This window comes from Cydia pomonella, chromosome 7 (genome assembly GCF_033807575.1).
Source record: "Cydia pomonella isolate Wapato2018A chromosome 7, ilCydPomo1, whole genome shotgun sequence".
Classification (NCBI taxonomy): domain Eukaryota; kingdom Metazoa; phylum Arthropoda; class Insecta; order Lepidoptera; family Tortricidae; genus Cydia; species Cydia pomonella.
Window position 1 is genome coordinate 8,818,716 of NC_084709.1, and position 26,404 is coordinate 8,845,119.

At 35.6% G+C, this 26,404-nt stretch overlaps 2 protein-coding genes across 6 annotated transcripts in view; both read right to left on the reverse strand.

The window, feature by feature from the left end:
• The window catches only part of LOC133519756 (cAMP-specific 3',5'-cyclic phosphodiesterase), a 588,515-nt gene that overhangs the window by 451,518 nt on the left and 110,593 nt on the right, over positions 1-26,404 (reverse strand). The gene's annotated exons all lie outside the window — the stretch shown is intronic.
• LOC133519752 (uncharacterized) lies at positions 17,051-22,096 on the reverse strand. Its single transcript, XM_061853833.1, has 2 exons — positions 22,041-22,096; positions 17,051-21,393 (listed from the first exon to the last, which is right to left on the reverse strand). The coding sequence occupies exons 1-2, from the start codon at positions 22,062-22,064 to the stop codon at positions 17,287-17,289; spliced, it is 4,131 nt and encodes a 1,376-aa protein (XP_061709817.1). The 5' UTR covers positions 22,065-22,096; the 3' UTR covers positions 17,051-17,286.

Below are 26,404 nucleotides of genomic sequence, written 5' to 3' on the forward strand. Positions count from 1 at the left end.
ATCCTGGCGCGTACAAATGTTCCAATTTGAAATCAGTTAAAATAGTGGAACATTAAACTCATTCCTCCAAATAGCACTTTGGTTTCAATAATCCCATTTAATATAGTATTATCGTAGGTAACATAGAACCTACCTAACGGGTCGCTGGCAATGAATGTGTTAAAATAGTACTCAAATTCCAGATAAGCAGAAAACGTAATGTATTTAATAGGTACTTTATATACGTAGAAGTCTTATTACATATGAGCCACACTAGCCACAGGCGAAATTTATAGATAAATACGAACCAAGAGAATTTTAAAATAAATGCATATAATTAAAACTGATAATACTGTACACAATACAATTTTATGAATAGTTGTTGTGTGTGAAATTTTATTTCATTACATTTATTTCATTTCATTTTTTTTTCTCATTCTTTGAAAGAGGATTATTGTTGTTCAAAAAAGTGTGAAGTTTTTTTTTTCATTTTTTAACGATAAATTTAATGAATAATTGAAATTTGGTCCATTCTAATATTTCATAAATAATGATACTTTTACTTAAATGGTTAAGTGTATATACCCTTAAAAAATGCTATAAAAAAACTATACTTAGCTTAGTCATGTTTCAAAAAACACATGTCTGTATTTCCTCGTATTCGAAATGAAAAGGAGAGTGATTAACTCGGATGAAAGGCATAATTTCAGCCTCGGTCTAGTAAACTACCTCGGCAGAAATGAGTGTCTTTCATGCCTTGGTTCTTTACTATACAGGGTGATTCATGAGACGTGAGCAGGACTCAGCCTACACAATCAGTAAATGTTAATGAACCGTTCATCATCATATTTAAGTAAAACAATCTCGCTTTATTTCTGTTATTTAACTTTTTGGGAAGGACAAATTTGATAATCTACAATCATGGACACCCTACAACACTTAATTAAGAAAGATAAAACCTCTTTAACCGTTACGACAGCAGTTTGATTATGAAGAAAACAAAATGTCACACTTGAGTAACCAGACTCCGATGACATTCAATTTGTCACTTGTTATGGATAAAACAAAGAGGGTGACCATACATGGCGTAAATAAATTAAAACATTTTTTTTTAACAGTAAAAAATAAAAGAACGTTAATCTCACAAAAACTGGTACGAAACAGTTGCTTATAACTTACTGAATGCTCAAGCTTGATCCTGCTCACGTCTCCTGAATCACCCTGTATAATACATGAAGATAAAGTTTACAGAATAGTCATGTCAACACTTGATTATATCGATTAAGAACGAGAGTGTGTAGAACATTATCCAAAAAATAAACGTTCATAAATCAGATCAAGAAAAATAAAAACTAAATTAAAATATACCTTAAACAAAACTACATAAAGCTAAAAAGGAAAAAGATTAAAAACTAAAACTACAACTAAAGTTATAAATAAAAAGCGGCCAAGTGCGAGTCGGACTCGCGCATGAAGGGTTCCGTACCATTTGAGACGTATTAAAAAAAATCTACTTGCTAGATCTTGTTCAACATTTTACCACTTTGGACACACATTTTACCACTTTGGAAGTGTCTCTCGCGCAAACTATTCAGTTTAGAAAAAAAATATATTAGGAGCCTAAATATCATTTTTGAAGACCTATCCATAGATACCCCACACGTATGGGTTTGATGAAAAAAGATTTTTTGAGTTTCAGTTCTAAGTATGGGGAACCCCCAAAATTTATTGTTTTTTTTTCTATTTTTGTGTGAACATCTTAATGCGGTTCATAGAATACATCCACTTACTAAGTTTGAACAGTATAGCTCTTATAGTTTCGGAAAAAGTGGCTGTGACAGAATCGCACAGACAGACGGACATGACGAATCTATAAGGGTTCCGTTTTTTGCCATTTGGCTACGGAACCCTAAAAATCGGCTCCAGCTCGGTGCCTTGTGGCAAGGTGCCTAGAACGCTGGCGGCATTGCCGCGCTGGACAGCAATGCCAATGCGTTGTGCGAGGTAAGAGCCAGCCATTAAGAAAAATATATTACAATTTCAAACAAGTACCATGTCAGTTTAATTTATAGAAACATGGATCTGAAATATATCATCAATATGTTTAATAACAGTCTTTCAGTACAAACATTTTGAGGGACTTCTCGAAAACATGGTTCTCTCATATTTCTTTTAATTAGTTTGATAGCCTATTGTATACCTGAGTTTACTGTTAGGTAACGTACAGAGTACAAAAACGCGCAACCCTAAGTAGGTACTTTTGCATGTAAATTTAGTTGGGATATTATTTCAACTCAAATATACTCAACTCAGCATCAGTAATTAAATAAATAAAAGATTGGGGCAATCTAAAAGGCCCCACAGATTAGTTTAGTTAGTCAGAGTTCGCCGGATGATATCAGTCTGTCAGTTAATCGTAAAAGGTCACACACTAACTGCACGGGTAGCACGATTTGGGATTTGACATTTACGTTAGTGACTGCGTGAACTTGATCGCATTTTCTCTCTATCGTACCAATACGTCAGTGCGACCGGGATGGACTGCGATCGAGTTTACGTAGTCGCTAACGTAAACGTCAAGTGTAAACTCATGGTACAGATACTACAGTGGCAGCATGGTTCCCTTTTTATCGCTTGTCACTGTGCTCGTCACTTTCGCACTTACATATGTATGTATGTTCGTCACTTTATTGCAGATAAACAGGTTAACATAAAACAGACGAAACTAAACAAGAAAAACAAATGTTATGTACATAGGCAAACTTATCCCTAAAAGGGATCTCTTCTAGCTAACCTTTGAGTAAATGTGAAACACTAACAGGTGAAAGACAAATCAATATTAAGAGTAGCAATATGAGAATTTTACATACTTGTTAGAACGTGACAGGCATGGTGACAAATGATAGAGTCGTACTTGTAGTATTTGTGTTATTGAGCTATGGTGCGGGTGACGTAGTCTCGGGTTCGCGGGTGGTGGGGCGACAGTCACGTGAGAGCCGTTGGTGAGAGCGGACGTGTCGATCCCAGCTACTGGTGACGTAACGAGCCGTATACGTTTCCCCCTGTATGGGTGAGTACTACATGTGGCGACGAGAAAAAAGGTCGGTGGAAATATACATTTTGAGTATAAATTTTCACAAAGGAAATGAGGGTGTCTAAATAAATGGAGTTGTTTACGTTAAGTAGGTACCTAAATGTCTATATATCCCGCGATGTCAAATTAACTATACGGTCATGGACCAAAATTAAGTAGATAACGCAAATTGACTCCATCTAATCAATAATCAGTTGTTGAGAAAAAAAGGGAACAAAAACTATGTGAGTAACTGAAAGTAAACAAAGCAATTTAACTTTGTGCAAACATTGTCGCTTCAGATCATATTACTGAACCTTATTGCAGTAAAATATGATTTCAAATAATTAATTGGCTACGTCATCAATAGTTTTATCACACTGATAATATAGACGGGCGCGTTCATTATTTAATATATTTTCTATAACAAAGTTACTTAATTCTAATTCAACTAGGTATGCTGGCCGTATTGACCGTATGGTACTACAAAGTGAACCGTAATAGTTGAAATTTTCACAAATGATGTATTTCTGTTGCCGCTATAACAACAAATACTAAAAAGTACGGAACCCTCGATGGACGAGTCCGACTCGCACTTGTCCGGTTTTTTTTTCATTATCAGTTTGGCAACGGAATCCTAAAAACTTACTGCACGAAAATCGTAGCTAAAGTAATACTTGCGCAAAACACTGCGAATATTACTTTCAATTATTTGGCATACTGCTTAATGGTACTCTTGGGAAATTTAGAGATTACACAACCTTGTGCATCTAGGAGTCCAGAGGCAACCGTCGTTGTGGAATTAGGCAAAGCTGGAGCAAATTGTCCTTGGTCGAATTAGGTTAAGCATTCTTTTTTTTTTAGTTTACTCTTTAAAATTGATTTTCATATAAATCACGGAGTGTAGTTAATTTATGGGGAATAAAGTCAAACGTTACAATTCGTTATGTTTCGTGCGCAAGGCATCTTGTGCGAGATTCAAGTTTTTTATTATTACACAAATTGACCAAGTCCCACAGTAAACTCAATAAGTCTTGTATTGAGGGCACTTAGGCAACGATATATCGACAACGCTGGAAAGGAGAAATGGGATAAGCGACACGCAGCTTACTTTACAAGGGAGCCAAAAAAATTCAATACTTTCTTTAAAATTCCAGTAATTTGAAGAAAATTGTGTCTGTAAGACGGGCAGACAGTCACATAAAGGTACAGTTTTAACTTTTTGAGATACGGAACCCTAAAAATCAAACACTTGTTGGAACTGCTTGTGCTTGAAAAATCTACGTTTTCTGGAGAGGTACCTATGTTTAGACTGTTTTTGCAAAAAATAATCGTAAAACACGTAGAAAATTAAATACGTCACCCATTGACCTATTGTTACTCGGGCCACAACGGTACGATCAAAAAATGAGTAGGCGTATTTTGATGAATGGCGTGATCCACATATTAATACCGCGCGATTGATAAAAACCGAAACTATAATGATCACCTTGTCATGAAGACAAATGCATTAATTCCACAGCATATATCATCATATCCATATGATGGTCGAACTTTCCTCAGCAGGTTCAACGAATTTTAGCTTGCTGCACATTATGACAGCAATGACAGTCCCCCAACTGTACGTCGACTAAATCCCGTGTTACGTGATGTGATGCAATCCCAACGTAATTACTTGAACGGAGCCGAGCCGAGCACATAAGCACATGCCTGCGTATGCTGAGAACCCTTGAATGCCCCGATGTGAAATTGATTGCATACCTTACCATCTTGCTCTCTGTTATAGCGAGGCTTATGTTTTACACTACAACAGTATTTAATTAATTGGCATATTTAAGGAAATAAGTTAATAATACATTGTTGTGTCGAGGATTCAATGTACCCTTAAAGCCATTTGGGTATAAACATAATTATCACCAAAAAATACTTTGGTACTCTAAATAAAAAATCTCTCTTACCAAAAAAATAATTATACTAAACACCGAAAAAGTAAGGTCTAAAATTACTTACACAGGTACTGGCTGTTTTAATAACGACTGCACTTCAAATTGTATTCAAATTTCAAACACTAAATATGATGAATAATCACCAAAGCTTCAAGCTTATGCGATATTTTCACCTAAATGAACCACTATGATTACCATAAAATGTATATATATTACCAAATAAAGTAAATTGATCTTCACAAAACCGAACTACTATCAGAAAAGTGGGTTAGGTTAGAACTACGACCCTTACAGAAACGAAATGCTACTAGAAAAGGGTGACGAAGTGTATTCATTAATTTAATAGGATAACGAGATTTTAAATGTTTGCATGCCATTTTTAATAAAATTATAATGTGGTTCAAAATTTGGTGGTTATTGACTAGATTTGGTTATCATTTCACATTAAAATGGAGTTTTAATTTTGGTGATCATTTATTATTATTGGGTTAACAATGATTAGTTTGCTTAATATGATAGCAAAATGTAAAGAAAAATGGTAATCATTGCATATTAAAATGGAGTTTTAATTTTGGTTGGTGATCAACTGATCATTCACTATTTTTGGTGGTAAAAATGTGTTTTGTTTATGTAATATTTTACTACGAGTATATGACGACCGGTTTGGCCCATTGGGTAGTGACCCTGCCTACGAAGCTCATGGTCCCGGGTTCAAATCCTGGTAAGGGCATTTATTTGTGTGATGAGCATGGATATTTGTTCCTGAGAAATTAAAAACGTAATATCAATATGTTCCCATGTTCTCTTTTAACCTCCTCCCAATGTTCTCTTTTAACCCCCGACGCAAAAAGAGGGGTGTTATATGTTTGACCATAATGTCCGTCTGCCTGTTTGTCTGTCTGTGGTATCGTAGTTCTCCAACGGATTGACTTCGGTGCGGTTTTTTTTACGTAAAAGCGTGTGTCTGTGCCTTCTTAGCTATGTTTGAGAAAAATCGATCCAGCAGTTTGAAGAGTATTTTTCTTTTTTTTTCTTTTCCAAAATGATGTGAGAATAATGCGTAGAGTTATTTTTAAATTTTGTTAATTTAATAGTTATGGTTGTATCTGATTTATTTTCCATTTATAAAATACTCTACCATAGATAAACGACATTAAAATAATAGTAATGCCAGAACAAGATATTCCAGTAAAAATTGGACCATAGTTGAGAGCTTTTAGACACATATTTTTATCGGGTCTGTTACGAATTCATTTTGTTACTTTTATTTCCGATGTTTCTACGCAGGTTACACTGGTCGTGGTCGCTGATACTGATGTCGCAGAAAAATCACAAAAACACAGATATGTGTAACTACCAAACGAAGAGTATGAAAAAGTTGATATCACAATTTCAAACCACCCACCACACAAAGAGAAACTGATAAAATGATGTTTTAACATGTGTTCAAAACACGAAAATTTTAAATGTTTTGTAGTAGAGTAGTTTTACGATATTTTAACAGCCTGCTATGAAGAGCTACGATGTTGCTTGAATCTTTGCCACACAATATATTTGTAATTTTATCCTGACAACGCTATTAGACTATCTATATTTATATGTAATAAATAATGTAATCTGGTGACATATTTATTTATGCCTGTCACGATGTCGCCACCCAAACCGACTAATTATTTATTTATATATATATATATGTATATGTGTGTGTGTGTGTGTGTGTAAATTATGATTAAATAATAAGCAAGTGTAGGATAGAGAACTCTAATATCTATTATTCTTAATTCATGAGCCGTGGCAAAATGCCAGGACAACGCGAGGAAGAAGAGAGAAGAGAGAGATTTATTTATAACCGCTCATTTATTACATTACACTTACATACCTACATTAGCACTTCATCGCACATAGCATGTCATTTTTAATTATTTTAATTTATTTATATATTAAAATTTTTCTTGTTCGTTTGTATATTTTCATCACACTTGCTCGAAAAAGATCGTATTTCATGCAGGTGTACTGAAGGACAAAGGCCTATTTAGTTCCCGCGGGAGTTATGGATTGAAAAAGAAAGAAGATTGAGAACTCACTAGGGAGTTATAGTTTTTTTTAATTATGTTGTTTATTCATACAAACCAAGTAGCATAAATGAGTTTTACATTTAAAATACTGACAATTTATAATTTAATGTTATTGTTTATGTTTAAAATTATTTTATTTTATTAATTTAACAGCCCTTTTAAATATTTTTACATAATTTTCAATCATGGCTGAATGCCGAATAGGCATGTGCCTCCGATGCCTAATCTGTCAAGAAATTACATAATGGCGGATAAATGTTTAATATAATATGTCACCGTATTTAAGAATTATTTCGCTTAAAATTTAGTTTTTTCTTCGCAAGTGTGATGAAAAACATTGTGTGCAACTCCGGGGGTAAGAATATTCCAAACTCGGGTCTTTAATTCCCTCCAGCCTGCAGCTGTCGGGAATTACCACCGTCGTATCCAAAATTTTACTTACCCCTCTCGTTGCACAATGTACTATTTTTATGATATGGTATAGGAGATAAACGAGCAGACAGATCATCCGATGGTAAGCGATTACCGTCGCCCATGGCTACCCCCGCAACACCTACATAAGTAAATAACGGAAGATAAAGAAGTTAAACTATTTTTATCCCAATTTTCTGACCTTTACAAGTGTTTGAAATAGGATTACGGCCTAGAAGCATTGTGTTAATGAACAAGTGGGTAGGCCTTTACAAAGATTCCATCAGAGCACACAGGCTTAATAACCTCGGTCCTCTATAAAGTACACCTCACTCCAGTACAATTTTATTATACAACCACCTCCATCAAGGGTAATGAAGGATAACTTCATTTTGTGACCGGCGACGACATTTTATGGAGTTACTGTGTGCACTTAATCTAACGACTTTGTTTTATGTTGTGCATAATAACCAAATGAGTGTCATTAGATCAGTACTTACTGTACCTATAAATAGCAGATGTCTAATCAGAACAATATGGTTACATGTTATAATACGAGTATAAGGAAGAATACTCAAAACAAAACAAACAAACAAGTCAAAATTTACACGAATACTAAACTAAACTATAATACTGCGCTCGGTCTCTGCTCAATATGCGCAAAATTCTATTGAAGTTCCACTAGCTTCCACTATAACTATTTAATTATAGTATGAATTTTTTGGCTCGCTACAATATGAACTGGCGTATGATGCAACTCGATAGTGCTCTTTGCGGCGTAGTGTTTACAAGTCAAATTGCACCTGCATGCATGTATGGGGATATGGTTATCGTCGCAAATACTTTATAATGCGGTATTTGGCTGATCTGTGTTTAGCTCTATTTTAGGTATGTAGAATACAATATTATCATTTGTTATTTATTCCGTATTTGGTACCTTGAATTAAACACAAAGTCTTAACTTGATCTTGTTAGAAAACCATCTACACGTTTCATTCAGGGAATAAGTTGTATAGTAAATACAGCTTTATTGAGTTTTAAACAAGAAAGAAAAAAAGATGGTTTTTCAAAATAAAATATCACGAAAATATGAAATTAATGTGACTATGGGCGCAAAGCTATGTAGCTTCGTGCACATTAATATTGATTAAGGATTATGCGTTTTCGACTTTACTGACAGAAGAGATCTATAAGTACGAGTGACACGTTCTGTAGGTTTACATAAATATTAATTACAAATTTGGAGTTACAAAAAGGTCAAACGTGGCTCTAAATGATTCGTGTATTGATGCTGCGTCGCAAGTTACTTTTTCCTGAACTTGGCTTGAAAGCGTGTCTATATGGCACGACCTATGAGCCAACGCGCCGCGAACGAGAATTGGTAACGAAGCGCTATCAACGAACGCGAGCGAAAGGAAATAGATCCAGCAATTAGCGTCTACGTAGGCAATCAAAAGAGCTTACAGCTTACGCATAAATGGGTAACGCGCTGAGGGGTGTTTACAAAGCTTAGTGAGTATAATGATTTATGATGAAAATGCTTAAGGTTATCATTGAACTATCTGAAAATCCCGAAGTTAACAGCAATTCCGTTTATGATGAATAATGTTTGAAGCGTAGAAACATTGTAGGCAATTTTGTGATGTGAATTGGAAGGACACTAAGTAGATCAACTTAAACCATTTTTACTATTAGGTCATTCGCAAAATCGCAAAAAAGCTGATTCAAACACTTCAGTGAGACATATGTTAGATGATTCCTATGGAAGAAGTGACTTTCTTTTTTGCAATATTTTGGGTTTAATCGCATAGGTAGTGAAAAAGGCTGTCTCTCAGAATACAATCAATATGATATTTTTACCCCGTATTTGCATTTCATGGAGCAGCTTTGATAATTATATACTTAGATTTTTTATCGAATTAGTTTTTGCACTTTTTTTAGGGTCCCGCAGTCAACTAGGAACCCTTATAGTTTCGCCATGTCCGTCTGTATGTCTGCCTGTCTATCCGAGGCATTGCTCCGTGGTCGTTAGTGCTAGAAAGATGAAATTAGGCATGGACATACAAATCAATAAAGCCGACAAAGTCGTACAATAAAATCTAAAAATTTCCAAATTAGCTACTGAGGTAATAGGGGTCTTTAACAAAAAATTTTTGATAAGAAAAAAATATCCTCGGAAATATCTCCGAAAGAAAAAAATGGTCCCTCCCCCTCTAACTTTTGAACCATAGGTCCAAAAAATATGAAAAAAATCGTGGAAGTAGAGAAAGAAATTAAATAAAAACTATAGCGGACATGATCAGTTTAGCTATTTTTGAGTTATCGCAAAAAGTAAATAACCCGTTCATAGTAAAAAGACGTACATCCACAGTTAAACGTTAATACGACATTAAATGGGTTGTTAAAGTTATTTGGCGTTATTCATGTAAATAAGCTAAAATTTGCTTATTTTACTCATTCTATTTTTATTTAATATTTAATTTGTCTAAAACAGTTTCATTGGCTGTATGAGTAAAGCCGTTGACTATTGGCAGTTTTAGAACGAAAGAGTAAAAATTAAAAGGTGAGGGGCAATCCCGCTAATTTTATATACCTAACTATAAAATGAATTTGAAGTTTTCTTCCAAGCTTTAATACTTCTTCGTACTGAAATAAGTACATATTTTCTTTTATCTACACACTTGACCACTGACAGTGTCATTCCATGTATTTAATTCAAAAACGTTATATGTGCTTAATCATACTACGAGTACTCTGATTACGGTTTAGTTACACGTGCCGACAAACTATTAACCTAGTCATTTCACGATCCTGAGCTAAGACTTCGAGTGTGGCGCCTCAAGTGAATTCAAGCGAGAATTATTAAGTAAGCGTATTCAACAAGCGAAATGAAATGTATCCAGCAATTAGTATCTAAGCGGGCATCGGCATCAAGGTACTTATACTCTCCCTTAATAATAGACATTCCTAATTATGGTGGCGAAACTTACACCCAGTGTTTTTTAGCTATAGCAAAAATACAGATTATCCTATAATGTAAAAAACTTAGTAAAGGTTTATTTAAAAATAAGGTGAATCAAATAATAAAAAACAACAAATAATAATTAGGCGTAGATATTATTAGAGGTTAACCGAGTCAGGTCAATGTTTATAAAAACTGTAATCATCTTTTTTTAAGTCCAAGTCTCAGCAGCAACAAGGATATTTCGCTGCTTAAATAGTGAGCAAAATTGCATTTTGCTCACTTATTTCGTTGCGCGAGTAAAACGAACTCGCACTTGACCGATTTTATTTGCTCACGACGTGAAAGGGACAGAGTGAATAGAATCCAAGTTTTTCATGTATTAACCCCACTCGTTAAAATGATATTTGAATAAAAAGCCTTGAAAGTCATTTTCATGCAGTGAGCAAAATCGCATTTTGATCACTGCTTTTGTTTGAGCTAAGTATCCTTGTTTGAGCTGCTGAGGTGAAAATTATACTTAAACAAAGATAAAATAATGATTACCGATTTTATAAAGTTTGATCTGATTCAGTTAATCTGTAAGAATATCTACGACTAATTATTTTTTATTGTTTTTTTTTAATTATTTGATTGACCTCATTTGTAAATAAACCTACACTGTCTATTTTCCGCTCCGGTCGATTACCTGTTAAGATACCGATTAACATTTCCGTGCCATAAACCAACAAACGCTAAATTAAATCAAATTGTTTACCCCTCCCGTTGTTTTTCATTCCGGGTTAATTGATGGAAAGAAACAAAGAGCGTTTTACGGCTGCCAATGTAATTGGTTGGAGCGATTACGATTGATCGCGTCCACGCGAGTTACATGTTTTGTTTACGTCTTTGTTACAACTGTTATTGCTGTATGAACGCACGGAGTGCCGCACAAGCTTTCAACAAACCGCAACATTGTTGTTTTTTCAGAATTCAAAATTAGAATGTCATCTGTCATCATAAAGACTGTATCGTTTATTATAAATACAACTTCAATTAGCAGTTTTTTTTTGGTATTACATTTTTATTTAAAAAATACAGCTCACAGAGCCACTAGTTACTTAGGATCCGCTGTTTACAACCGATTGCCGACAATAAGAGATGGCTAGATTATATTATAGATGCAGATACTATCGCAGTGTCCAAGGTAAACTTAAGAAAGTGACTCTTGCAAGAGTTATTTTACGACTACAATTATATTACTTTTAAGTCATGCTCATGCTTTAGTAAATGCACTGAAATTATAATTTTATAATTAAATTCTCCATTCCTGTACACATTTAATTTAATATTATGATATACAAATATGCAACTACGATATGATATATACTTATATTTGTACATCTGGGGAACGGACTTGTAGTGCAGGGAATAGTCGAAGGTACAAGGCGCGCAGGTCACCAATGTGTTGGTCAGACCTAGTCAAAAATGCACTCAATGGACCACTCCAAGGATGTACAAGAAGGGCTACAGTACGGAAAGAATGGCGACGGATTGTGAAGCTTGCCATCGACTCTGATATGACGACCACGACCACTCTGACAAGGGTGTGACGACAAAGAAGAAGATAGTTATTTGTAACGATGTGTTATATATAATTAATTTCAATTTCATTATTTTCTATATTTTTTCAAATATATTATTTAAGTGCTGCTCTTAAATATTTTTTAAGTGCTGTCATTTTATTCTACCTAATTCTGGATATAAGTGTAAATATCCAGCTTTATGGTCTATTAAGAACAACACTATTTAGACATTATTTCTCACAAATGGAAGAACACAAAGCTGATCAATCCTATTATAAAAGAAAAGAAAATAACCACAAATCACTTCTCATTCGCTTCGTCTCTGTTTTGCTGTTCCTCAAGTTTAAATACTACTTTATTCATCTGGAGAGCGTGTCAGATACAAAATGTGTTTAAGTCACCATTGTAGCGTGAGTGCTTTCATTTAACGACTTCTGAACAAAGCGCAACTTTGTTGCTCTTTTCGAATTTATAACCAAGTTCAAAACAGAGCATTTAAGTATCATTGTAATTTATAAAACAATTGAGTCGTTTGATAGTGTTAATTTAATGTAGTCAAGTAGGTATGTATATATTAGTGTACAACTGTGAATCATTAAAAATATTCACCGCTAATGGCAATTGTTCATAAAAGCTGTAGCTAAATGCTATTCATTGTAATAAAAATACCAAAGCGTTTTGTTCAGAATATAAGATATGGCGATAATTATAAATAAATCTTGATTCAAGTAAGCGCCGACAAAAAAAGGCTGGAGACGCACCCGTGTCGACGTAGTGACAGCTTCAAATCAATTCACACTGTGCCTGGGTGCGTAAGACAAGATGCCAATCTTTAACACTCCGTAGCGAACGAAACGCAACTGTCTCTGTCGTACTAATATGGAAGAGTCCTAGAAAGAGATAACTATGCTACGCTACGGAGCATCTACCCAGAGTTTTTCATTTTATCGTATTTTTAGAATAAACAACGGTTTTAAGAGGAAAGGGATGACCGCTTCTCCATACAAAAATGTAGTCAGTATTTTCCACTCTTAGCCTTATATATATTTTTATACAATTTGATGTACCTTAGCTATGCCTCATCATTTGACTTTATTATTATTATAAGGATAACTATGACAAAATAATTCCATACACATTTTTAAATGCTTCTAGCTCTTATCATAATTAAAAATTCGAATAAAAATCGAACGATGGACATAGTTGTGTTTGATATATAGGAAAATGAGGACTAATACGTCTGTAGGAAAAGCCGATTTCACGTGGTCATCTCCTTTCGCCGTAACGTTTTATAACCAGGCCGGTGAACCCGTACATGGGTTATCCAGCGATCTACACGTGTTGCAAATGTTGTTTAAAACAACGCGCGCTCGAGCGTACGAGGGTTGCGCCGAACGCGTTTGCTCATTAAAGCCTTGTTTTGATTCGGCTATCAAAAATACCACGTATTACACATTCGATTGCTGATAAATGTTGTCTGTTTACCGATTTCGTTTAACTCCAGTCAGGACTAGGTCGAGCTGTGTAAAATTGTCCTATAATATGTATGCTCAACGAGGGGGGTGGGGTTAGGGTCGGCAACGCGCATGTAACTCCTCTGGAGTTGCAGGTGTACATAGGCTACAGAGACTGCTTACCATCAGGCAGGCCGTATGCTTGTTTGCCACCGACGTAGTATAAAAAAAAAATATATTTTTATTTATTTATCTTAAAAACACCAAGCACCACGAAATGGGATACAATAACACAGTAAATAGCTTGAATTACGACGACTCACGCTAGAACGGCCCGTGTCCGGACCGAGGCATACCGGTCCGACACTTCATTTTCTATGACAGGTGACCGGTGGTCACATGATGATTTCTATAGAAAACGAAGTGTAGGATGATTCGGCCCGGACCCGGGCTGTTCTAACGTAAGTCATCCTTTAAGGTATGTGTTGTCATAACCGGTTAACGATAGTATTAACGAAGATATGACACACGTTGTCGTATGTGAATAATTCAATTACTTCCATAAAACAAAACATGTCTGTATATCCCATGAAACCCACGATTCACGTGCTTTAGGTTAGCAACTATGTTGTCCTAAATATTCTGGACCGTTCAGAAAATTAAATCAAATTTATGTGCAGAAGTGAGAACATATATGCTACCTACTTCACCTTATTTATTAGACTGCTGGTGTTTAAATTTGCGTGGCTATATAGCAAATAACTTGGGGAAAATATCACAATGCTAATGAAAGCTGATCGAAACATGTGGGATGTTTAAGAATGTGTAAATCTGGCAGATTAGAGGGGAAGTTACATATATAAGCTGTAATTTCCTTTTGCTTACATAGTTAAGGAAAAGAAAATTACATATATACAGTTTGGATTTTTAAATAGGGCACTAACGGCAGCTTAATGATCCCGCGCTGTACGCGAAAATTAGTCTTATTACATATTCCCTAACTATTCCATTTAGTACGATTGAAAAAATGTAGTCGGCGACAAAAATGACGTTTTTAATAAAAACAATTTGATGCCAATTGATTCCATTTCTAAACAAGATAAAAAAATTTTTTAGACCAACCTAGGTTAGGGTACTAAAAAAGCCAGAAACTAAATTAAACGGTCCCGCAAATAAACCAATACGATTTTAAAAATGTGTGTAACACACCAGTCATAAAACTTTGCAAATGCTTGCTTTTAGAGATGAAAAAAAAGTTATTAAAAAGAATTGCGCCAAATTAACGCGTGGACCGAGAAGGTAGGGATTAGTCACTGGTTAGTACAGTTCATTATACTGCCTTAGGTAAGGCCATAAAGATGATATTGATAAATAGACAAACATAAAAAGCGGCCAAGTGCGAGTCGGACTCGCGCATGAAGGGTTCCGTACCATTTATGACGTATTAAAAAAAATCTACTTACTAGACCTTGTTCAACATTTTACCACTTTGGACACACATTTTACCACTTTGAAAGTGTCTCTCGCGCAAACTATTCAGAAAAAAATAATAGTAGAAACCTCAATATCATTTTTGAAGACCTATCCGTAGATACCCCACACGTATGGGTTTGATGAAAAAGAAATATTTTTATTTTATGACTTATTAAAAAAACTACTTACTAGATCTCGTTCAAACCAATTTTCGGTGGAAGTCTGCATGGTAATGTATATCATATATTTTTTTTAGATTTTTCATTCTGTTATTTTAGAAGTTACGGGGGGGGGGGGGGGGACACACATTTTACCACTTTGGAAGTGTCTCTCGCGCAAACTATTCATTTTAGAAAATAATGATATTAGAAACCTCAATATCATTTTTGAAGACCTATCCATAGATACCCCACACGTATGGGTTTGATGAAAAAAGATTTTTTGAGTTTCAGTTCTAAGTATGGGGAACCTCCAAAATTTTTTTTTTTCTATTTTTGTGTGAACATCTTAATGCGGTTCATAGAATACATCCACTTACTAAGTTTGAACGGTATAGCTCTTATAGTTTCGGAAAAAAGTGGCTGTGACATAATCGGACAGACAGACGGACATGACGAATCTATAAGGTTTCCGTTTTTTGCCATTTGGCTACGGAACCCTAAAAACAGCGTTCTGAATTTTTTTGTCTTGGCTTTTGGAAAATTAGGGGTTACCTAATTTGATAGTCTTAAAACTGCCACAAAATTACAATTATGTATTATTTAAAGTGTAACGGTTACGGTTCTTGTAACTAGTTAGGTACAAGGGGCTACTGACTCTGAACTGTTTTTTTTTTCGTAATAAGTAATTAATATTATTATAATTATAATTATTATAATTGTTGTAACACGGACATTATACAAGTTGTTTATTTAGTATTTCGCAATTTCGGGGTTGGTCCCATTATCAAAGTTACTCAGTATGACCTATATATTCAGCCCGCAAATTATTTCAGGTGACTAAATAAACTCCCTGTATTTAAATCATTTCGAATACCGATCGTCCGAGTTCTCTAACACTAATCAATATATAAACAGGCCTTCAGGCAAAGTGTACACGCTCTTAGGGGCCTTATCAGTAAAAAAAAATCATTGATTATCTCCAAACTGGAATTAATTAGAATACTTACCGGTTTCTGTGATAAAGTTTCTTAATTTAAGCTCAGGAAAACCCTTGAATTTAAGGGACTTAAAGAAAACACTGTGTATATATATATATATGTCGGGAATCGTGGGCGTATCTTACTAGCGACAGCACATCAGAACCTTCAATAGTGGATGACGACTTTCAATGAAATACGATGTTCAGCTCACATTTACTAGGCAAGACTGATTACAAATCATAGCACACGTTACACTTCTTATCTTAAGCAAGCCAGTGGGTTAGACCCAGGAACATAATAAAATATGACCCCTGCATTTTAAAGCTACCCTATTTTACGGTACTTATATTATAATTAAAGCTATGATTATAATCTTGAATTGCCTTTTTGTATTCTGGGAGCAAGATAGCATCTTATTGTTGAAACGTAAACATCAGTATCACTCAAAATTGTTAAGAATTAATAAAGCTAAAAATTAAGAATTTTTAAAGATTTTTAGCGCGCATAAAGTTGTCACTAACGCAATAATTAAAAATATTCTGGTACCTAAAATGTGGCATAACTACGGAACATTAAACATCATCTTATTAATTAGATTTCTGGAGATTTGCGCAGTGCTTTAGAAAATGACTCGCAGTCAATTATTAATGTTCGCCATTCGGACGCGGCCGGGAACATTATTTACATCGTAAAATTAATTTATAATTCATTATTTTGATACAGCTGCGAGACTCTCGACGGTTGGTGGGCAATAAAGGTTTATTGCGCGTTGAAATAGAGTTTAGATAAAAACACAAAAATGAAACGAGTTTGTGTTTGCGGCAAATTGTTCAGGTTATGTTGAGTAAACACGAACTATGGTAGCGTAGAACTAGAGAGACATGTGTGATTTTGTAGTTTAAGGGACTTTAGAATTTGTTTGAATCAAAATGCGATTAGGAAAAATAACTTTTATTGAAAGCTAATTATTACGCTAGTACATTCAGTTATAGCACAGAACGAAATAGGCCCTTGACAGCGCATCATAGACACAACTATCCTCAAAATGTTGCAAGCAACAAATATTGCACTAATGTTAAACATAAAGTTTACAGCTATGTTGAGACTTGTCTCGAACATAATTGGGCCGGGCGAGTTGAATTTAATTTAAATTGACAGATCATAAACAAGACTTTAACGAGATAGGATAGACACTATCTAAATATTACTAATCAAGAGGTAAAGGACACAGCTTCGTAATAGGTCTGACATACAATTTGTCCCCCATTTTCACCTCGGCCACTCTAACTCTACCATCTTTTCCAGGAAATATCTTAACTATGCGGCCCATTGGCCAACACAATGGAGCAGTGTTTACATTTCTCACAAGAACTAAATCACCTATTTTTAAATTTGGTAGGTCATGTTTCCACTTGGGGCGACTTTGCAACTGACAGAGGTAGTCTTTAGACCACGTCTTCCAGAAATCCTGCTTTAATCTTGTTACAATGTCCCAAAACTTTCTTAAGCGATTAACTGGAATCTCAGTTAAATCAACATCAGGGTAACTTGTTATAGCCGCACCAATAAGAAAATGACCTGGTGACAAGTATTTACCCTCATTAGGATCCAAGGATAGCAAGGGTCTCGAGTTCAAAATCCCTTCAAATTGAACGACTGCCGAATAAAGTTCCTCAAATGTTAAACAATGATTTCCAACCACTCGTTTTAAATGGAATTTCACACTCTTGACTCCGGCTTCCCAAAGGCCTCCAAATTGAGGCGCATGGCTTGGTATAAACTTAAATGAGATATATTTTTTATTACAATATCGATACACAGATTCTCTATGTTCATTCGAACATTGTAAATCATACAATCCTTTGAGCTGGTTTGCAGCACCTTTAAAAGTTTTAGCGTTATCACAATAAATTACAGTGGGCATGCCACGTCTAGATATGAAACGATTGAGACATGCTAGAAAGGTTTCAGTTGTAAGGTTCGACACTAACTCTACATGTATCGCCTTTGTAGCGAAACATACAAAAAGGGCAATGTAGCTTTTAGTAACAAGAGGTTTTCGTATTCTAGCAATTTTCGTGCTAAATGGACCACAGAAATCAATCCCAACATACTGGAAAGCCCTACTAGCTGTAATCCTCTCTACAGGCAAAGAGCCCATCAACTGCTTTGCAGCTTCAGCCTTCAGACGCAAGCATGTGACACACTTGTTCACTACCTTCTTTACTTCCCTAATACCATTAATTATCCAATATTTTTGAGCTAAGGAACTCAGAACAGCTCTGGCACCTAAATGCAAAAGACGCAAGTGCTCCGTTTTAATCAATAACGAAGTGAAAAATGACCCTTTCGGGAGAATAGGTGGATGCTTTCTGGCTTGCGAAATGTCGGCATTTTGCAGCCTGCCGCCCACACGAAGGACACCACACTGGTCCACGAAAGGATGTAAGTCCGCTATCCCTGATTTAAGTGACTTACCCGCCAACAGTGTGTCTATTTCCTTAGAAAAATATTTCCTTTGCACATTTTTTATTATGACAAGCAACGCTTCTTGTAGCTCTTTAGGGGTTAGCAATGTAGAGTCTGATCTATCACCTGATTTTGAAGCATTTTTATAAAAGCGATAGATATAAGCTATAACATTTTGAAGCGTATGTAGACTAGAATATTTTTCAAAGAGATGTGCGAATGAATCGTCCCGCTGACTAAAATTGCAAGATAAATCCTCGTTAATATTAATATCAAAATGCTTATCATGTAAGGCCTGACTGAGAGTATCAAATGCAGGGTGCACATAATCCCTGTGTGACAAATATTTAGGGCCGTCCCACCACAATTGTTTTCCTTGCAAAATTTGGGGCTCCACTCCGCGTGAAATTAAATCCGCGGGATTTTCGCATGATCTTACATAGGACCACTGGTCCTGGTTTGTGAGCTCTAGAATTTTCTTCACCCTATTATTAACATAAGTATTGACTTTTGTTTTGGTAGACTTGAGCCAGCACAAAACTATTTGTGAGTCACTGTAAAAATATGTATTATGCGCAAATCTAGCTTTTAGTTTTTCGCTAACTCTAGACGCCAGCTGTGCCAATAGTAGAGCGCTGTTAAGTTCCAGCTGTGGAATAGTAAGGCTTTTGGCCAGCGGGGCCACCTTTGATTTGGCACAAAGTAATTTTGAGTCTACACCTCCATCAGCTTTAAAAACTCTTACATAAATGCAGCAGCCAAAGGCTTTGAAAGATGCATCTGCATAACCCACTAACTCTACCAACTGACATTCGTGACTATAAACTAACCTCGGTAAGGAAACTTTACCCATCATCTTTAAATTGGCAAGAAATTTTTTCCATGTCTCATGTTCAGCATCTGGTAAAGCTGTGTCCCAGCCCAAGGGCATAGACCACAAAACCTGCATAAATATTTTTGCTGAAACTATAATAGGAGCTATGAGACCTAGAGGATCATAACATTTTCCAATAAATGACAGAACTGTTCTTTTTGTATGATTGCTGTCCTCATCATAGGGGGGACACTCAAATGTCAAAGTATCTGAGGTAATGTCGTATTTCAGACCTAATGTTTTTATGACATTACTTGAATCAAGATTTATTTGTTCAAAATATTTCAAATTTTCTGGCAAATCGTCTAGAACAGCTGGGTAACTAGAGCACCATTTATGTAAATTAAAATTACCTAATTTAAATAAGTCAATCAACTCATTTTTAAGTTGGTGAAGTTCGTTGATATTATCTGAACCAGTTATGACATCATCAACATATGTATTACTTAAAATGGCTTGGGACGCAAGCGGGTAATCGCATCCAAATAATTTTACAAGCTCCACCAAACACCTAGTAGCTAGAAATGTAGAGCTCTTTAGGCCATATGTAACTGTCTGAAGCTGAAGGCAGCGGATGGGCTGGCCAGGACTGTCCCGCCAAAGGATATTTTGAAGACATCTATGTTCAGGGCTGACCAAAATGCACCTAAACATTTTTTGAACATCACATATCAAGGTGAATAAATATGTCCGAAACAAAATTAATATGTCAAAGAGCTCACCCTGCACCACAGGTCCATTCAGCATGACATCATTGACAGACAGCTTGTTTTTGGATTTCATGCTTCCGTCCATCACCACGCGAAGCTTTGTACTTTTACTGGCCTCATTGAAAACTGGATGATGCGCTAAAAAGCTTACTGGTCCATTCAAAATATCATAAGAGTTAATGTCGACCTCCCTAGCATGACCCATTTCAACATATTCATCAATGAATTTTTTATACCGCTCTAGCAAGTCTACATTTTTCATAAATTTTCTCTCTATAGAGTAAAATCTTTGTAAGGCAGCCGAAAAAGAGTTACCCAAATTTAGTTCACCTAAGGGGTGCTTTAGTGGAATGTCCACCTGAAATTTGTTATCATTCAGAGTGACAGACTTCTGAAATATTTTTTCCGCCTTTTCAAATTCATCCGAAACCTTTTGTTGGGGTTCTGGCACTTTTTCAGCAAGCCAAAATTGACTCATAACATTTTCTAACTTTGTAGTGTCACTAATGGCAAAATTTGTCACCAGAGCAGTGTTTGAGACATTACCAGATTGGCTTATCTTGCCACCAACAACATAACCAAATAAGGTGCTTTGCAAGACAAGCCCTTCAGGCAATTTGATACAATCATTTAATAATGACTCAAAATAAATATCACTTGCTAGTAGCATCGAAATTTCAGATGGTTCATTAAAGTTTTCATCAGAAAGTTTGACATGGCTAGGAAATTTTAACTTGGAACAATCAACATACTGTGGTGGCAAATGTGCCGTTACATCTTTGACAACATGACAGTCAACATTAAACTTAACATCTTGATATTGACAAGACTCCACAGGAATAATTACTGACCTATCCATGATGGTGGTTTGTTTTGCAACACCAATTATATTTTCACATTCTGCCACAGTGGCAAAACCTAGTCTTTCTACAAGAGAAGTTGTGGCAAAGGATTCACTTGAGCCGGTGTCAAGCAATGCGCGGCAGTAAACATCACGGCCAAATTTATCAACAATTTTAACCTTAATTGTGGGTAATACCTTTTTATAAGATGTTTTATTGACACATGTCAAAACAATAGATGCTGCCACTGATTGATTGGCCTCTACAGAATCCTCTGTATGCAAAAGGGTATTATGATGACCCTTACATAATTTACATTTGAACTTGTACTTACAAGGTTTATCCAAGTGAGAGTTTATACAAACTGCACACAGCTTCTTCTCCTGCACAAAGGCCAAGCGGTCCCCAACGGAGGCTTCCTGAAATTTTATGCAATTATATATTGCATGGCCAGGTTTTGTACAAAATTTACAACCAGGTAATGATGCTACAATATTAGCAACCTTGGGGTAAGATTTAAATTTAGAAGTACCTACATTCTCATTTAGGCAATTGTTTTGAGGCAGACTATCCTCTAGCGCCATAGCACGCCTTTCTAAAAATGCAATGAACTCCAACATTGTTGGAAGAGTTTGAGGGTCTCTCTCTAAATGAAAAGCCCGGCTAGTATATTGATCTAGCTTTCTAGATAATATTGAAATGAGCAACATATCCCACTTTTCAACAGGTTCTTTTAAATTCTTAAGTGCATGCAGCTGCTGCTGCACTTGTGATACAAATGACCTTATAGAGGCCGCAGTTCCCTTAGCTATGCATGGGATATCTAAGATAACATGTATATGGCTTATGATAAGCCTAGACGTATTGTCATAACGCTTTTTTAACAACTCTAATGCCTCTGGATATGAGGCGTTGACTAAAGGCAAATTTACTATGACAGATAGTGCTTCATCAGACAAAAACTTTCTTAAGTAAAACAACTTCTGTACATCTGATAATGTTTTGTTTTTATCAATCACTGCTATGAACATTTCATAAAAGGGTTTGAATAGGGTAAAGTCCTTACCATTATACACTGGTATATCAACATGGGGCAACTTTGATGAAGAGACACCAGCAGCTTGAATTCTGTGGCCCTAGTGAAAAAGGGTACAAGTCTCTGGCAGCGCAGGTGTAAAGGGGTGTAAGTTCTACGTAACACTTAGTCTCTGGCAGTTTAGGTGTATAAGGGCATAAGTGTTACGTGGAACTTACACCCCTTTACACCTGCGCTGCCAGAGACTTGTACCCTTTTTCACTAGGGCCACAGAATTGTATCTGACCCTCTTAGAGACCTGAGCGCCTCATTAATCTTCGCTATTGTGTTAAAGTAGCGGTCCTCAAAGTCACCTGCATCCTCTGTGTCCTTGTCATCAAGGCTCAATATGTCCAGTTGGATTCCCTCGTAATCTTTGAGGGAAGAGGCTAGCTTCTCCTTACGAGCCTCCAAGGAATCAAGAGAGGCGGAATTTAAGGTATTGGGGTCGTTGACAAACTGCTCGATGCGAGTCATAGTTGCCTTGACTTGGCCGCGCATTATTTTTAACTTCTTGAGCTCCGCCATTGTTGTATTTCACGAAACAAAACGCTCAATACTGTTTCAGCACAAACCCGCACTTTGATAACACAAATTTGTTAATGATTGCAGTTGAAATACTTTATTACAAGTTGCAAAGCCCGTGAAGAAAATTCCTATTGAACAGACGTCACTTTTGACAGCCAAAAACGTCACTTTTACCGCCAACTCTTTAAAGGCACGCACACACGCACAGACCGATGATCCGTACTACCAACCTTACAATCTAGTCCCACCTGAGTTGACAAGCTTGTCAAAGTATTCTCGTTGTACCGCTCAAATAAATCCGCCGGTACTTGCACAAAAATTCCTTTGTGCCGACGAACAGGAACTTTCCTGATGATTGTTGCAGCACGGAGTTAAACGATTTCAGGATAATATCAACCGAAATCACGATCATAAATTCGCCCAAACAATGGGTTGGGCGAGGTTGCGGCGGGCGGCGATAAGATATAGCAAGTCACCTTCGCCCAGCCAGCAAACGAAATACGTAGTAAAACCATAGGTCACTGGTTCAAATCCGGCTCGAAGGACCAACAATCGCATGTTTGAATCAAAATGCGATTAGGAAAAATAACTTTTATTGAAAGCTAATTATTACGCTAGTACATTCAGTTATAGCACAGAACGAAATAGGCCCTTGACAGCGCATCATAGACACAACTATCCTCAAAATGTTGCAAGCAACAAATATTGCACTAATGTTAAACATAAAGTTTACAGCTATGTTGAGACTTGTCTCGAACAGAATTAATTTATAGTAGTAGGTACCTTGGCATGACTTTTAGGGATGGCAAACTAAACCCACCATGGTTTAGACTCGTTAGCTCGAAAGCACGATAGACGCAAGTAGTTTTATAATTTCTAGTAGAGTACAATACTTTATTATCAATCTTTTATTTCATATTCATAAACAAAAACCTGTACCACTCGTAGCTAAATCTTAAACACGTTTAATTGTATGCCCTTACAATATTACTCATAGTTAAGACTCGGGCTCTCGGTCCCAATTCAGTTAACAGACCTCGAGACTTATCGTTCTTGCAATTCCAAATACAGAAACATTCGCTTTTGAGCTTTGAATGAACCATAATCCCGATCACTCTGGTGAGTCTGGTGATTCATTCTGAAAATAATATATATGTACGCTTATTATATTTAAGGACTCCAATACACGCTGTCCACAAACCGTCATGAAACATTAATATATGTCCACTAGCAATAAGCGAGGCGAAGCGTGATATCATGGACGTGACGTTGCCTAACGCGATAAATAAATATAACTTTTAATATAATGTCAGGAGCTGTTATAAATTCGTAAGCACGTTGTAGGCGTTCTATTTGTGAAGCTGGCAGCCTTGTAGGAAAGTTACTGAACGAATTGTACGTGATGCGAACTAATTAATTAACCTGGAAAATTTTGGACAGTCCTGAATCTTTAATGAAAATTTTAAAATTGGCTGGCTGTAACAATAAATTTTCAGTGCTGTATCTAGTCGGATATACATATGCATCTTTAAATAATGCCTGATTTAATTGTATACACGTCATCAACGTTGATATACAATAAAGGGCAATAAAAGTGGTCACTTTAAGACAATTGTCATAAAAATGGGTTAGGTTAGGTTTGTTAGAACAATCATGTTCACAAAAACGAAGAATTGCCAGAAAGAAAAACAGATAAGGTTAGGTTTGAACTGCGACCCTCACAATAACGAACTCGAGCAAGCAAACATGGGTGTAATAAAAATCAGTAACTTAACTATTTTCTAAGGATTTATAATGGTAAATGTTAGGTTTGTGATGTTTTCATTTGGCTTACGTATATTTTGACAACTAAATGATTCGAATACCTTAGAAAAAAGGTAAACATGAAAATCTGTCAAAAAAACTTTTGTTAATCCATTAGGTACTAATCTATTATCACTAACCCGGTCACTTTGTATAAATTTCGATACAAAGTGATCCATTTTAAGTGTATCTCTGTACGCATTTTCTATTATATTGTAATCAACTTTTTTTGCATGCTTGAACCTTTTAGAAGTTACTAATCCAATAAATAAATAATTTAAATAAAATTTTGATCTCTCTAAAATTATGATTGAAACATGAGACAAATCTTCACAATTCAACACACAGGCGTATTCTGATTTTAATAACAGTTTATGAATTCGATCTGGATTAGTTATGGATCTGATCTGTCAATATCAAAAGTGACGTTTTTGATTGAAGAAATGTTTCAACTAAAAACCAAAAAACGGTCTAAATCACAGACACTTAGCATGCCATCGAATATGCATTAGATTACTCAATAAAGTGCAGCAAACCTTGCTCGAATACATGAAAGTACATTTACGTTTGAACTAGTTTTCAATAGTACATATTTTAGATATACAATGCACGGCGGATTACAGCTGGTATAACAGTGCAAATTATTGGAGTTGTCCCGATACATATTGGATAATGAGACTAGGAACACCTGGATGCGAGTGTAATCGCATCACACGGGTCCGAGTACCGCGGGGAATTCGGTATCCAATATTTCACAAAGGATCGATAATAAGCTATCAAACTTTAACATATCTTTACTATCTGACGACCGGTCTGGCCTACTAGGTACTGTTTAGTGGCCCTGCCTATGAAGTCGATGGTCCCGGCTTCGAATCCCGGTAAGGGCATTTATTTGTGTGATGAACAATGATATGTTCCTGAGTCATTGATCTTTTCTGTGTAAATAAGTATGTATTTATCTATATACGTAAGTACATAGTATCAATAGTAGCGGATCAATGAACGCGCCAAAAGTATCTGATATTCCGAATAACTTTACCAAATATAGATAAATCTCTAAAAGTTACATTCAAAAGTACTTATAGGTTTTACAGTCTTTATTATTCTACATATAGAACCATTACTTTTTGTTAAGCTGTTACTGAATGGTTGATAAATTTGAAGCGTTTTTTGATCCGCTAATTTTGATGCTGACTTCACAAGCTTTGGTTAGTTTGGGGCTAGGTCGATCTATGTAAGATTGTCGCCAAATATATAAAATATATAACATAACTTCACGGCCACTCTGTCATGAGTGAAACGTCTAAGAAAAAGAATATCTATAATTTTTCATCACACTTATTAGCGCATTTTACTTTCACGGGAGGTTTTATTTCAATTATGTCACTAAATCATACGAACCAAGTAGGTTAATTGTTTAAAGTCAAGGTATACATGAGTTTTACTTTCAAAACACTGACGTTAATAATTCAATATTTGTTTATGTTTAAAAATATTTAACACGATTAATTTAACAGCTGTTTAATTTTTTTTTACACAATTTTCCATCGAGGCTAAATGCCGGATAGGGCCTTGAATGCCAAATCTGTCAAAAATAGACAATATGGCGGACTAAGGTCTGAAATGTCACCGTATTTAAGAATTATTTCACTAAAAAATTGTTTTATTTTTCAAGTGCGATGAAAAACATTATGTGTAAAATATTGCAAACTAAATCTATGAAAAAGATAAGGCAGGGCTCCGTAGTTAATTTTTTATATCTATATACAATACTACATGTAAAATGTAAACATCGATAATACCTCTATTTGATGCCATTTCTGAAATAAGAGACTTATGAAACCTTTTACAATGTTCGAGAGATTTAACCCGGGTTGCATGTCCCATTTATAAAAATCTTTGAACATGAGTCTCTATTTACAGGCTGTTTGGTAGCTAGGTGCAAATCGTTGAGGGGATTTTTATTATTAAAAACATTGTTTACGAAATTACCCGGAATTAGGTCGTTATGTGTTACTACATAG

Coding starts and splice junctions, on each gene's coding strand:
- LOC133519752 (XM_061853833.1), bottom strand. CDS start 22,064: ATGTTGATATACCAGTGTATAATG. Junction 21,394..22,040: donor TGATATACCAGTGTATAATG/GTAAGGACTTTA, acceptor ATAAAATTTCAG/GAAGCCTCCGTTGGGGACCG.